General features: G+C 31.5%; 1 protein-coding gene across 2 annotated transcripts in view; it reads right to left on the bottom strand.

Annotated features, from left to right (window-relative positions):
• sdt (MAGUK p55 family member stardust) overlaps positions 1-14,497 on the bottom strand; it is a 299,466-nt gene that overhangs the window by 58,545 nt on the left and 226,424 nt on the right. For both annotated transcript variants that reach the window (XM_085948727.1, XM_085948728.1), the window contains one exon: positions 13,754-14,029. In XM_085948727.1, the coding sequence (XP_085804853.1) occupies positions 13,754-14,029 (276 nt within the window). The remainder of the gene's footprint in view (positions 1-13,753; positions 14,030-14,497) is intronic.

Consider the following 14,497-nt stretch of genomic DNA (forward strand, 5'->3'; position numbering starts at 1 on the left):
TTCTTGGAATTTGTTATTATTGTCTATGATACGGAAAATATGAGAAAAACACTATTAGATTGGTGACGCCATTTATTATGATCGAGGAAAATCATTCAGTAAAACTTACAATATCTAACATAGGCGTAGTACGTAAATATTAAAATTAATGAATTATTTCATAATTATTTTTATTTTATTTCACCTTATCATTATAACTTAAATTAATGAATTTTTATATAAATATATATTATTGTATACCTTATTACAGAGAGTAAGTTTCATGGACTAACTATAAGCGTTTGGCCACAGTGACGGGCGGGCAATGGCGCGGCGGCGTCTTGCGAAACTCAAACGTATAACCGTGTGTATTAGGCACAATGCAACTCGACGCATGCGGCAGCAACATATTTTTTTCAAGCGTCGCAGTTGCATCGGCCAATCTGCGAAGCTCCATTTGATAACGTTTGTTTATTGGTTTATGACGACGTCACATCGACGAATTCGACATGCGACGTATGAGGCGAGTTCTGATGTGCGAGCCAACTTATGCCCCAAAAAAGACACTGTCTACGAACATTTCACACATGGTTATACGTTTTAGTTGCGCAAGACGCCGCCGCGCCGCCCCCGCGCGACCACTACGTTCTTGCACTAAGGAAGTTAATCCCTATTTTACTTTCCTATAATAATTGTATTGTCTGTTACCATTAAACAGTACGAGTTATAATAAATAATGTGGTGGATTCAATACTAATATAATGTAATATCTATCGCAATACATCTACGTACAGATGCGCTGCATCGTATATTTATTTACAACCAATACTCAAGTGTTCAAAGGATGTAATAATCGATACGTAAATGTATCATGTCTTTTTATTTAATATCGTGACATCTACTAGGAAATTATCGTAGCAGATTGGCAAATTGCACAAGAGTTGAAGGCTTTTGATTATAAGCCTTCAAGTATATAATTACAAATTAGATCATTTAAAAAAAGTATTTTACGCTATTAGACCATATTTAATTTTAATAGTTCGTAAGCATCGGCTTATAATGTCGTGGATCGCGAGTCCCAGGTTCGAATCCTGCGTCTGGAAAATACACATTATGTTTTTCAATTTGTGTTTGGAATCAGAATATGGACCTAATAGGTTGAACAAGTGGCTGACATGCATTTCTCGTAAAAACAAAAATCTGTTTATACAAACCTCACTCTGTAGAAGCCCATATGATCTTATTAGGATCACACATAGTAAAAAGAAGAGTTTGTAAAAAAAATCAAATCTATTGTTTTTTTTCAGAATTTATAAACTAACGAACACCATATTATATCTATATTCCTAATTATACGATATTATTTTAGTTTGTCATTACTGTGTACCATTGATTTATTATATAAGATAGGTCATTAGCTAAATTCACATAGTTTTGATGCATACATATATTATGATAGCTCGTAAAGCATTGAGAGCCCTTCATTGGTCGGCGTATTGGCAACCAAAGAGGTATCTCCTAATTATTAGTAAACAGTGGTTTTAAGACAATAAGATTTTTGATTGCGTTTGTCCAAACTGGAGATGGGCAATGTACGATTTTCGTTTATAAGAACGTCTTCATGTGCGCAGCAAAACATTAAACCTCCTTAGTGTGAACCTACTTTAATATTAGCCTTAATTTTCAATAAAATATTTAGTATCAAATTGTCTATATCATTTTGTACCTACATACTACGTCAGGTGCGTACACACAGCGGTGTATCGAGGCCAGGAACATCCTCAAGATTCGATAAAATATAGAAGAAAGCAGAAACCAATAGAAGTACTTCATTTTAACAAGTTTATCGCAGTATTATGTAAATTAGTGGACAAATATTTTTTCAACAATATTGTCGCCAGATCATAATTCGGACCGCCCCATAAAAAACTTATAAGTTACCCAGATACTATGCATATGCGCACACCAAACGGGGTATCGAGATACGGACCGCCCCCAATATTCGATAAAATATATTCGGAAACCAATATAAGTAGATCGCAATAGGTAGGTACTATGTAAATTAATAGAGAAATATTTTTTTCAACAATATTGTCGGCAGACCATAATTATTTGGACCGTCCCATAAAGAACTTCGAAGTATATGCCTAACCGATGTATGTGTATAGGTCTCTACATACTTATCGATATTGAGGAAAACCTATAAGTGTATTCAATGTCATTCCGAAAAACAATTCTTAAGCTGCTTACAGTTAGGATTAAAATACTATAGCAAATTCGCTACAATTGATCCAATTGCTAAAAGCTTCTAAATGCCATAAATTATCAAGTACCTAGGTAGATTATAATTTAATTAGTAGACTGTTTTTTTACATTTTCCTAGATAATATTATCCTAATATTATGTATTCACAAAGAGGACAATATAAAATTAAATTTAGCAGACTGGTTTATTATCTAATCTAATATATTACGCCAAGATGTCTTGGATGACACACTTCTTATAATGTATTATTTAAATATCGTTTTGTTGATTTTTAAACGTTTTCACTTCGACTTTTGCAATCGCAAAATTACATATTACATAATCAGAGATACCTATACCATTTTGTAAATCGTGTTTCTTATACATTTCGGTAGTTTTCTCGACATTTAAATTTACATTGTCATAATACACTATCACGTCGCTTATAATATTCAATATACTACCTATATTTCTTCACAACATTCGATGAGTTTATTAAAATCTAATAAGGCCACATTTAGTGTTCAATGATTATTATAGGGCTTAAAAGATTAAAACTAGGTAGGTACATATAAAACTGCATTGATTAATCAAACTCTTCACCCTAAAATAATTTCAAATATCGAAGCATTTGAGCTGTCAGAATAATTCATAGATAATGTAAACATTTAGGTAGGTAAATGAAATTCATGGAACGTTTTGGATAGGTAATTAATTCATGATATTACCTCTAACTAAAATACATGTTTATAGGCATAATAAAATAAATAGCTTTATTTGGGAAATATTTTGTTTTCTATAGTTTAACAATATTGCTTACTAAACTACCAAACATATTGATATGTATTAGCTTTAGACATTTAACTGTTTTTATGTTCAGGCTGCGAAAATCGAGATTTCACTGCCATTTTTACGCAAATATTTTTTCTTTTACCGCTCATTATATTCTAATATTTAGTTATTTCGTGTACTTAAAATAGCTGTACGTATTTATATAGCTAAACAACTTAAGCACGGATCTGCGCAGAAACACACTTACTTTCGTGCGCATAGAGTATTACAAAAAACGCTTACAAAGCCAAGCACGAGAAAGTATTGTATTTAATGTCACTGAATATTTAAAAGTGTTGAAAAAATAGTACAATTTGAAATATATACGGCAAACGAAGCAACTGGCGTACCTATTACCACCATTCAGAGAGCAAAAATTTGATAGATGGTGCGGAGCAGTGTTGCCATCTTTTTCTATGCTGATTATAGTACAAAGGCGTAAAAAGTATAGTATTTCTGTAAAAAATATAGTACAGGAACATTTTTCGTCTTGAATCATTTAAAATTATAGTATTTTGGCATATTTGGCGTAAAATTATAGTTTTCACATTTTTAGCGGAATCAAAAGTATAGTATTGTACCTACTATAATTATAGTATGGTTGGCAACACTGGTGCGGAGTCGGATAACAGCGATAATTATTATTTACAGAACAGAACAGTGAATCAGATGAGATGTCATAATAATGAGTGATTTATTTTGTAGGTAATTTTAACGGTTTGCTACGTGTAATACGGGTTGCCGTTTTCGTAACTGACGGAAAACTTGCGAACCCACCCGAACTTCAAAAACATCATGCTTATGTTTCTAGTTATAAACGGACAAACCTGGTCTTGATCGTTATTAAACTAAGTACTTATTATGAACTGTGTTTTTTTTTAATTAATTAACACTATAGTAGGTTTATATCTTGTATACTAGTGTCGAACTATTTTAATTTAAAAAATATCAAAAAACCAAGTGCACACCTTCAATGAAAACACCTTGACCATAATCTTTGCCCGGCCATATAAAGCGCTTCGTATCAAAACAGTCAACCTGCCATAAATTTTCATATGAAGATTTCTAATATTGATAGTGAAACGTCTACTTTGAATAACAGTCTTAGTAAATAATTATTGATTACCAATATGAAAAACGTGCGTTGAATGATGCCATAGCATTCTGCATATTAATAGAAAATATTTCCAGTCAGTAGAAACATGCACCAGAAGATGGTAACACTATACTAAAGAAGTCGCAGGTAATATTATTTTTCTATGTAGAATATTAACGCAATGAAAATAATAACAGTGAATTGAAATGAAGAATTCGGGGTATGTTAGAAATCCAAGCCTGGACAATCGATAAACGTTGTTGAAAATTCGTTTTGTGTCATTATAATGCCTAACCTTTTCTCACTGTGCGAATCAACATTAATTAATGATAATATAATAATAATAATATATATTACATACACCTAAATATAAATACATATAAAAATATAACGTAAAAGGAGCTTATTATTTAAATCGTCCAATTTCTAAAATTGAGAATAAATCAATTTTTTAAATTATTATTTTATATTTTAATGTTCACTTAACATTATATACCTACAACATAATTGTATTTATAATATTATGAGCATACTTCAGTAACAGAAACGGCAAATAATTTTCAACTATAGGTGCGACGAAATTTTGAACTCGCTGGCAGTCGGAGAGCGAAAGTCGAGCTGTGAACACGTCAATTTGTTTCGTGATGGCGACGGGAGTATAAATTCTTAAATCGTGTAAAGATGACTAAAAAACGCTACCCATTGTCAATGAATATATTATTATTGTTACTAATAGAACAATACACAGAACATTAAATGGACGCATTTTTATGACAAATTATATTTTGTTCTGCAGGCGTCGTTTGCACAATCTTCGCGTCGCGTAGTCACGATCGTTTTAGACCGTGCCCCAGCTGAAGTATAGCCTTAATGCTATCGACCAAAGGTACTTGATGGAATGTGAATTTAAATTCTAATAGTTTTAAGTTTTGTACTATTCCTCTGTACTGTAGGTACTCAAATGAAATATTACAAAATTTAACTCCATTATGCTATAATTGTATTTGTTTAAACTTTTTATTGGAGTATGCAATCAACCGTTATTTTCTCATTTTCAGTATATCCGTTATTTTCTATCCAATAATTTAAATTAGATGGGTATGTGAACACCAAATGTTGATTCAAATGATGAGAAAGGATATGACACCATAATGATACGAATTTCTTTCCAATTGGTTATTCAGGATAAGATCTTTACCGCACACCAAATACTTAATGTTCGACTATTAACGCTTTCGCTGCTGAATAGATAATGAGATTTTAATTGCCCCCTTTAAAATGCACGTTAATTACATCGATCGGCCGCCTGGTCATTACGCACCGTGTGCGTCTTCCGCGTCCAAAGTATTAAACGGTACCAACATCCCTAGACAGTGAATTTAAAAACAAATGTTTTGAGCTATATAGCTGTAACAGCATTTGGACCGACCATTGAGTCAGTTATTGAAGACATAATTAAAAATGACACTATAAAATTTTTTAATTTTTTGCTAGTTTAGTAGCCGCTATCAAACACGAAAAACACGCCGCCGTATTGAGAAATAACCACTATGAAATATACTGTCACGCAAGTACATTGTAGATATGTGTCGATGCTTATGATCGCGCATACGTGATATTGTGTATTTAGGTTTGTTTGAGGGAGCTAATCAAACTGATTATGAATTGGCAAGCTTTCATGAATATTGCCAATTATGTAAACTGGGATATATATTTGCATATACGGTAACTAATAAATAATACATTGATGTTTCAGAATATATTCGTGGCATAAAATTTGTGGGAAGGTAATTTTCCACTAATTGTTATTATATTATACTCGTGTCTATTATGGTGACCTATTATTACACACGGGAGCGTATCTACATTTTTGGCAAACAAGACAAATAAACTTACAATTTATTTTACCGATAATAATTTATCTTTTTTTATATAATAGACTATTACATAATGATTTTTAGGGATTGAAAACACAGACAGTAGATATGTATTTTCAATTTCGATTCCTGGATCTTTTGAAAATAATATATTTATATCGTTTCTAATAATTGATAAAGTATTGATCTTTGGTTACATGATTATATTATGACTGTAGGTTTATTAGTATGTAGACACCAGTGGCGTGCGGTTCATTGATGTTGTAGATTCGGCACACCTCCAGAAATAATCTTCAAAGTGTTATGTAATAATATTATGTATTACGGTGGCCGCGCGGCTTAAGCGTTGGACTATAACGCCGTGGGTCCCAGGTTCGAATCCTGGGTCTGGCAAGTACACATATTGACATCCATTTCTCGTAAAAAACAAAATCTGATAATACAAACCTCTACTCTGTGGAGGCCTATATGATCCTATTAGGATCGGACATGGTCGAAAAAAAAATATTACTTAAATCGTACGGTAAATTTTACATACTTTTACTTTTTCTAAAGGCGCTATATTACTAAAAATATTTAAATATTTTTAGAATGTACAGACCTACCACTCTGTAACTGCACACACCATAGTATGTGCTTTAAAAACCAACCAATAGAATTTAATATAATTTATATTATCATGATGTCCAATAATGATCCTTCTTCTTCCTTCCTCAAAATTTCTTGGATGTAAACGAGATCCACATAGCGCAGTAATGACGATTATGACCATAGTCATAATAATCAGGGATGGCGAACCTATGGCACGCGAGATGATTTTGGATGGCACGCGAATGTTTAATTTTGAAGAGATGGAGAATATAATATGAAAGAAGAGTGGTTTAAATGCTTCTTTTGAGTAATTTGAAAACAAGGAAAAAAATATTCAATGAACAAAAGATATGCCTTCGGCTAGAAATACGGTGAAAGATAGAATATCAATAATTCAATTGTAATTTTCAAACCTTTTTAATAGAATTCTTAAAAAGTATTTTTTTAGAAAACAAAAAAAAATCGCCATAAAAACTTGCTTGGCACGACAGACAGTTGAAAAATATTATTTGGGAAATTTTGGCATGCGTACGTAAAAAGGTTCGCCATCCCTGTCATAATAGGTAGGTACTACGTCAATAAATGGATGGCTGCTAATATCATAATAATTTCGAATATTGACGAATATAGCACGTCAATAAGTGTATGACACGATGTAGGTACATATAGGTATTTTGTAAATTGTATTAATTTGTTTATCATTAGGATATCTCTTTCTTTTTCATCGTTCTATGACCTATATGAAATGAATAATGCTTACGTAGTGTTGATAACGCTTTTAAATAACTGAAGCATTACACAGTTGTTATGCATGAAAGATTTTCCTAAAAATAGGGTTGCTTTAATGTTTAATGTATTCAGAGGTGACTCATTGTATCGTGATAACTTCAGTTACAACGATACTATCACTGAATCAATAACGTGGTAAGTCTATATAACGAATAGTCATTTCATTATACGTAATCACTAATCGGTGATGTGAAAATTGGGACTTACCTGTCATGAAATAAAAAGGTTCTTTTATTGTCCGGTAAAACCTAACCCAAAACCGATACGAGTGCCCAACCTTTGATTATTATAAATTTTAATTTACTCCAGCATTTCAGATAATAAAACAATCATTATTAAAGGATTAAATAAATGTAGAGTGGATATAACTTTCGCAGAGATTATGGTAGGTACTCCAAATAAAGGGTTAGGTACATGTAATTTGTACGATTAAACTTTGACAGAAACCATCTATCCGATTCATAATTGGCAGATGAGTAGTATCTTTTGAAAGCAGTTATCTGTACGAATTTAAAATATTCATAAGTAGCATTAATTCTAATTACAAATTTAATATTATAACTAATGGTAGGGCAATTGTCTTCAACGTTTTGGCCAATTTTCCGTCGTACCCACAAGTGTTTTAGTGCAAATTACCGGATACGGAAACTAAAATCCCAATCATAACGCTACAAAATATAAATGCATATCTCAATGTTACATGGCTGTATTATATGTTACTTATAAATACTTATATAAATATATATTACTTATAAATAACATAGGTTTATCATAGTATTTAATCAATAATTAGGTTGATTTGTAGATCAGGGTTATTGATTGAAATAATGAAAGATTGCTAATAGAACGAACGACCAGTAAACTATAAAAGTAAATAGGTTAATTTTAATATTTAGTCAATATTTATATTTGAATAAAGAATGAATGCATTTAGTATGTACCTACAAATAATTTTAAACAAAAACAGTTTACTGCCAATTATGTAATGTTTCAATCGTTTATAGCTGTAATAACTATACATTTTATTGGATACCTTTCTACTAAACAATATTGTTATCTAGAATTTTTTGATTAGTTTATCAAAGTAACATTAGTCATAATGATTAGTTGTAAAATATGGTCGGTATTTAATGTCGTAGATACGTAAATACCGATTAAATATCCACAACACATAAAATTCATATAGGTATGTTGACTTTGTGATAATATAATTATTTTCATTACAAAAGGATGATCAATGGACTTATATGTCATATGCGCAGTAGCTGCCTGCCTCATATAAGGTCCTTCGATAACATAATATTAGAATAATATTATATCGGATTTTTAGAAATTGAGGATTCTCAAAAAATTAATTTCGCCTGCGGCACAATCTTACATAATATAAAGAAAATACAGTTGACGCGTTTGACATAGTCTGCCGTAGGGTATTTATATTATTACTTTTTTAATGTGGCTGCATTATTGAGAAATGCATAAAAAGAAAAATCTGTGGAGTAATTGATAAATCGAAATATTCAAAATTCTAAAAGACTCACTCCAAACTGTTTTAACGTTATATTCAATGAAATAAAATGGTCAATATAACATCATATTTATTGTTTTTATGTTGACATGTCTAGAAATATTGTGAGCGGGTAATAGTTTTTCGAATAAGCTTGTGAATTGTTCAATACATAACAACGGTATTGTTTATAGTATAATCTGCCGCTGTATCGGATTTCTAACGTCACGTAATTATCACTAATCTAATGTACCTACAATTAAAAACAAACAAAAATCACACGATGTATTAAATTCTCACGCACTTTTTTCTGCTAGCTTGCAAAAATATTTTACACTGACGCAAAAAAACTGTCAACACAACACGTTCATTTTTTTATTAACGATAATAATTTAAAAAAATGTTATATCAACAAATTAATTTAAAATATATAAACAAACCACAATCACAAAACTGTTTGATTAAAAACCTTATTTCATTTGTGTGTATATTCACGATTTATTAATATAGATACAACACTTCACACAGCAATAGATAATTAAATTTATACCATAGATATTATGTCACGTAAATATTTATGGAAAACTTTTAATAACAAAATGTATAAATTATTATACCGGTATTTGCGCAGACGCGTGCGCGCCGTATAGGCTCTCATACAAAACTGAAAACATTCTAAGTTTAAACAATCGAATGTAACGACATAACATGTGACATACTCGTAAGTGAAACCTTACCTATATGAAAATCTCTATATTGTGAACGAAAGTTAAAAACGCGATAAAAATAATACGTTCGATGCATTTATTTTTTAATGTTTCCATACAGGCAAAAATATTTTTCGATATTTGAATTTCGAATAAATACATTTCGTCAGTGTGATTTATTTTGACATTTGAATGCGATCAAAACATCTGCTAGAGATTCGCTATCTTTTAAGACAGATTTATAAATAAAATCCCCATTTAAATTAGTATATTATTATATGTTTTGTATGTATTAATATTGTAAAATACATCAGTTGTCGTCCACAAGAAGACTGTAACACCAACCATGCGATCAAAAGCATAATTAAAATGATACAAATCAAATGAAAACAAATAAACATCTCTTTTGCAATCGAGGCATATAATACCTATTTGGACCTTAACACTAGATGAACGGACCATCAGAAGATTCTTGGACTGGAGGCTTTCAAGGTTGTCAGTATTGGCGTATGTTATTGCAAGAGAACTTATAATTACTACAGAAAGGCTTCATACGTACGAGTAGTATGAATTACTCCAGCTGACAATGCAGGGAAAGGTATAGAGCAGCCGAGCTTTTCAGATAACTATTTTCAGGTAACAAATTAATGAAAAATCAGGTGACTATGGCAGGCATTATAAATTAACTCGATCGCAATCCAGATTGTATAATATCCAAGCCGATAATAACGATACAGCTAACTTGTGGCTTTGAAACATTGTACCTAACGTAACCTAACGTAATAAATAATATTGCAAAGAATTTGGACCAACGTTAAAAAATGGGGACTACAAAAGAAAAATTAATTGTGAATTAGGTATCCCAATGCAGCACTTAGCTATTGGTATAATATTCTGTGTCGATTGGCGGGTCACATTAGACTTTAGAGAGTTCTTATGAAGTAGGCTTTTTTCAACCCTGGGATGTATCGCCAAGGAAGAAGACAATACAAAATAATTATTACAATAAAAAATGATAATGAAGTATCTACGTGTGTATATTTTACATTCAATCCATCAATAGATATTTATATGAAAATATGAATTTAAATGATCACGTTCCAAGAATTTATACTTTTGATCCACTCTTATATATGTTACACACGTGCTTTTAAATACTATGAAAGTGTGTGAATTCCTACAAACACATACATACAATATTTATGCGAGTGTTACCTGTCGGCACTATTAGCTATGTTCTTATCGATACACATGAAGATTTTAACGGTGGTCGTGAATAATAAAGTGAATCTGATCCGCAATGAAATCCCAAAAAAAAATACACGTAGTGGTTAGGTGTTTATTTATTATTTAGGTGAGCTAAGAAACCATTGGACAGTAATAAAAAAGATTTTTCGTTACGTTAGAAAACGCAATATTAAAAGTAAGTACCTACATAAAACATCTAAAAATCAAAACTATATTATAATATCAGTGAACACGATGATAACTCGCGGTGTTTCGATTTAAATTTCGAGCAAAACATATTCATTTTACAATTCCATATTAGTTTTAAAGCGAGTCGTTAACTCCAAAAGTTTGAAAATACTGCAATATATTATAGACATGGGCCCCACATCCTGAAGTCGGCCCCCAGGCTAGGATCTTTGGCGGTCACCCCTACCTATCGCTAAAGATAAAGGCAGTGTGACGCTCTACAGTAGCGTTTTCCAAATCGTGTACGCGGTAAAGTTAATATGTATATTTAGTGTTTTTGTATATTTTAATAAATCTTTTTGAATTATGGAGTTATCGGGTAACAATACACAATTAAAAATTGTATCGTAGAACCACGTAATTTTAAATAATAACATTATTGAAGAAAAATAGCTCCGCAGGCGACTTTTGTTTAGGTACTATTAGAGAGAATTTTATTTGTGTTGTATGTTTATATCACTTATCTGGTCGACTCGCCACGCCGGGCACATCTTGAGCCCGGACCCCCAGGCTAGAGCCTTGTCAGCCCCCCTTTGTGGGGGCCATGATTATAGAACTGAATAATATATGTTTTATTATTTTTTTGGATCAAAATATTAATTTGTTGCGAAATCGCCAATTGCTATAAAATATACAACACTACAGGTATTTAAACTAATAAATTTTAACGTCAAAATTATTTATTGAAGATAAATGGACACTAATTAAATAAAATTCTAATAACTATTTTAAATAACCGGTTCTGATGTGGAACTCTCTCTATGTGGAATAACTATGTGGAATAAAATATTAGCTTATTGTGTTTTATTTCAATTAATATTATTCTCTCCTTAACAGTTTACAACATTATCTGTTGAATGCTCTATGGTTGAAAATGACATCTATAACGAGACCAAAACGTATAGGAAAGAAAGAGAAGAAAAATTATACAGAAACACACAACAGTCTGAAAACTGATAATATAACATAAAATGAGTGAATATATTTTATACTTAATTCAAATAATGAATAAGCGTTGATCTGATGACGTCTTTATTCTCTGGTTAATAATAAAATGACGTTGTTATTTTCAATCGCTCACCTTAGTGAGATAACCAATCGATAGTTTTGATTTTCTGACGTAACTATTGGTGGATGACAGATTTCGTATAAGCTACACACAGAAGAAATCTTAAAATGTATGGTTTACAAGTTTTGGTATGAATCTGAATTTATACTCACACATACTTTTTTTGAATATTAGATAAATTAGGTTTTCTCAGTTGGTCATATAGTATAATGACAACAAATAGTCTAGTGAAGTACCTAAAACATTAAAGATTCTCCATTGTAAGACTATTAAATACAGTTGTCTTAAGTATAAAATCAGAGGTAGTGTAATTATTTACGCATAAACACTTTTCTTATTTATATATTTTTTATTTATAATTTGTGTGCTACTCGTATTATAAATCCCACTAAATATAATGGCTTAATAATTGTATTGAATAGTACTAAACGTGTTGTTGAGTTGGAATTAATGGAGAATCTCATACAATTATCAAGAATGAGTGTAAAAATAAATGATTTGTCACCGCGTTAATCACTATCATAGATGTAGGACAGTAATAAAAATCAAGCGATCCAAGTGTGAGAAAATATGAATTTTGTCAATATGGTATAATAAATGGTAAACAGTGAAATCAGGTGCTAAATGAGCAATATTTACTAGAGAAAACAGGTTATATTATCTCAATTCACTTTGTTTTAATTTGTTTGCCTTTTAATTTACGAGTAGGTATCATAAACTATTTACGAAATCAATTTACTTATATATAAAATGCAAAATTCCGATTCCTTGGTCAGCCATTGAGTCTCACAATTATACGTGGAACAAAATTGCTGTATTTCACAGTGAGTAGGAAGGTCTCGAAGACTTAACAGACTTGACAGAATAGGAATCTCTCCTAGGATGATTCCAGCATAACTTTGAAAAGGTTATAACGTTATATATGCCACGGTATATGTCTTAATAATAAACGAGGCGACATTGCGTGAGGAATAGTTGCCCATTCTTTCTGTCTTTCTTACGATTTGCATATATTTAGTTTTAGTTTTTAAAAATTTGTTACTTTATGGTCGGTTTGAAGACTGGTTTTGAAGCCAGAAATATAAATAAATCGGGATATCTTACAAATTGCTTATTGCTGCTATTATAACTGTTTATTGTGCACTATTTTGATTTTATTTTTTCAGTTTTTTTATTCTAACATTTGTGAACGATTGGATGATTAGTAATAATTTTATTGTTCCCCAGACGTACTACTAATAAAATAATAATTTATATTTTAACTACACTACCTTAGAGGTTTATTTTTACTTTTATAACATGACCGGTGGAAAATTGGTTTGTGTCTTGGATATAGAAAATAAATGAATAGAGCACCATCTGTGCGCGCTACCAAAAAACTTACGATTATTAATATGGAAAATGAAACAAAACTAATAAATTCCATTTCTTTCATAAATGTTTAATTTATAATCTAATCAAAAAACGTTATAATGTATTTAAATCTAATGGAAACGCCAGACAAGAACTTTGTACCTGAAGAACTCAACACTTACTTATCGTCACAGAAAATACTAATATCTAAACAGAGGTAAATATGTAATTTTTTACCTGGAACTTTCTGATGCTATCCAGCTGGTCTCTGGTCGGAGGCGCTGCTGGCTGAGGCCTCGCAGGCGGCAAAGGTGCTGGTGCTCTGTTGACCAGCCGCCCATCCCTCTCGATTCTCAGATGATCTCTAGGAGGCGGGACCGGTTTGCCGACAGACCCCGACGACACCACGGACGAGGTAAGCGATGGAACTGTTCCACCGGGTGGAACTTGAGGCTGCGCATGGCCGTGGATGTGTGCGGGAGTTCCGCCGTTGGCTCCGGCGCCACTCGAGTTCTGGATTGGGGAAGACGGATAGGATAGTTGGTATTAGATAGTGAGTTTTTTTCAATAATAAAAGTATACACTCATCTTTGGGCAAAAGATAATAATTGTGTTTATGTGGTAAGACAATAATGTTTAGTTTCTCGCAATCAATAATAATTGTATGTTTACTTCAGACCAACATACACACATATAAAATTTTGCTGTAGTTTGTAAACTTTTGCGGCTACACAAATGAAGCTCAACACACATGTACATCTGCAAATATTGATACTTACAAAATTAAATGTTATTTGGGCAGTCCAAGTGGAAGTTACGATGAAATAGTTTTTTTTTTAAATATGGCCACACTTTTATCCGTATATACGAAATACGAAAAAACATGGTCATTTGTATAATATAAAAAAAATCCAAATATAATATGTATGTAAATTATTGTCAACAGTTAGAATATAATGATTGTTGGTCTGAATTAGATAT

The sequence above is a fragment of the Rhyacophila brunnea genome, unplaced genomic scaffold (assembly GCF_057557595.1).
Source record: "Rhyacophila brunnea isolate RB1 unplaced genomic scaffold, BYU_Rbru_1.0 scaffold_21, whole genome shotgun sequence".
NCBI lineage: Eukaryota > Metazoa > Arthropoda > Insecta > Trichoptera > Rhyacophilidae > Rhyacophila > Rhyacophila brunnea.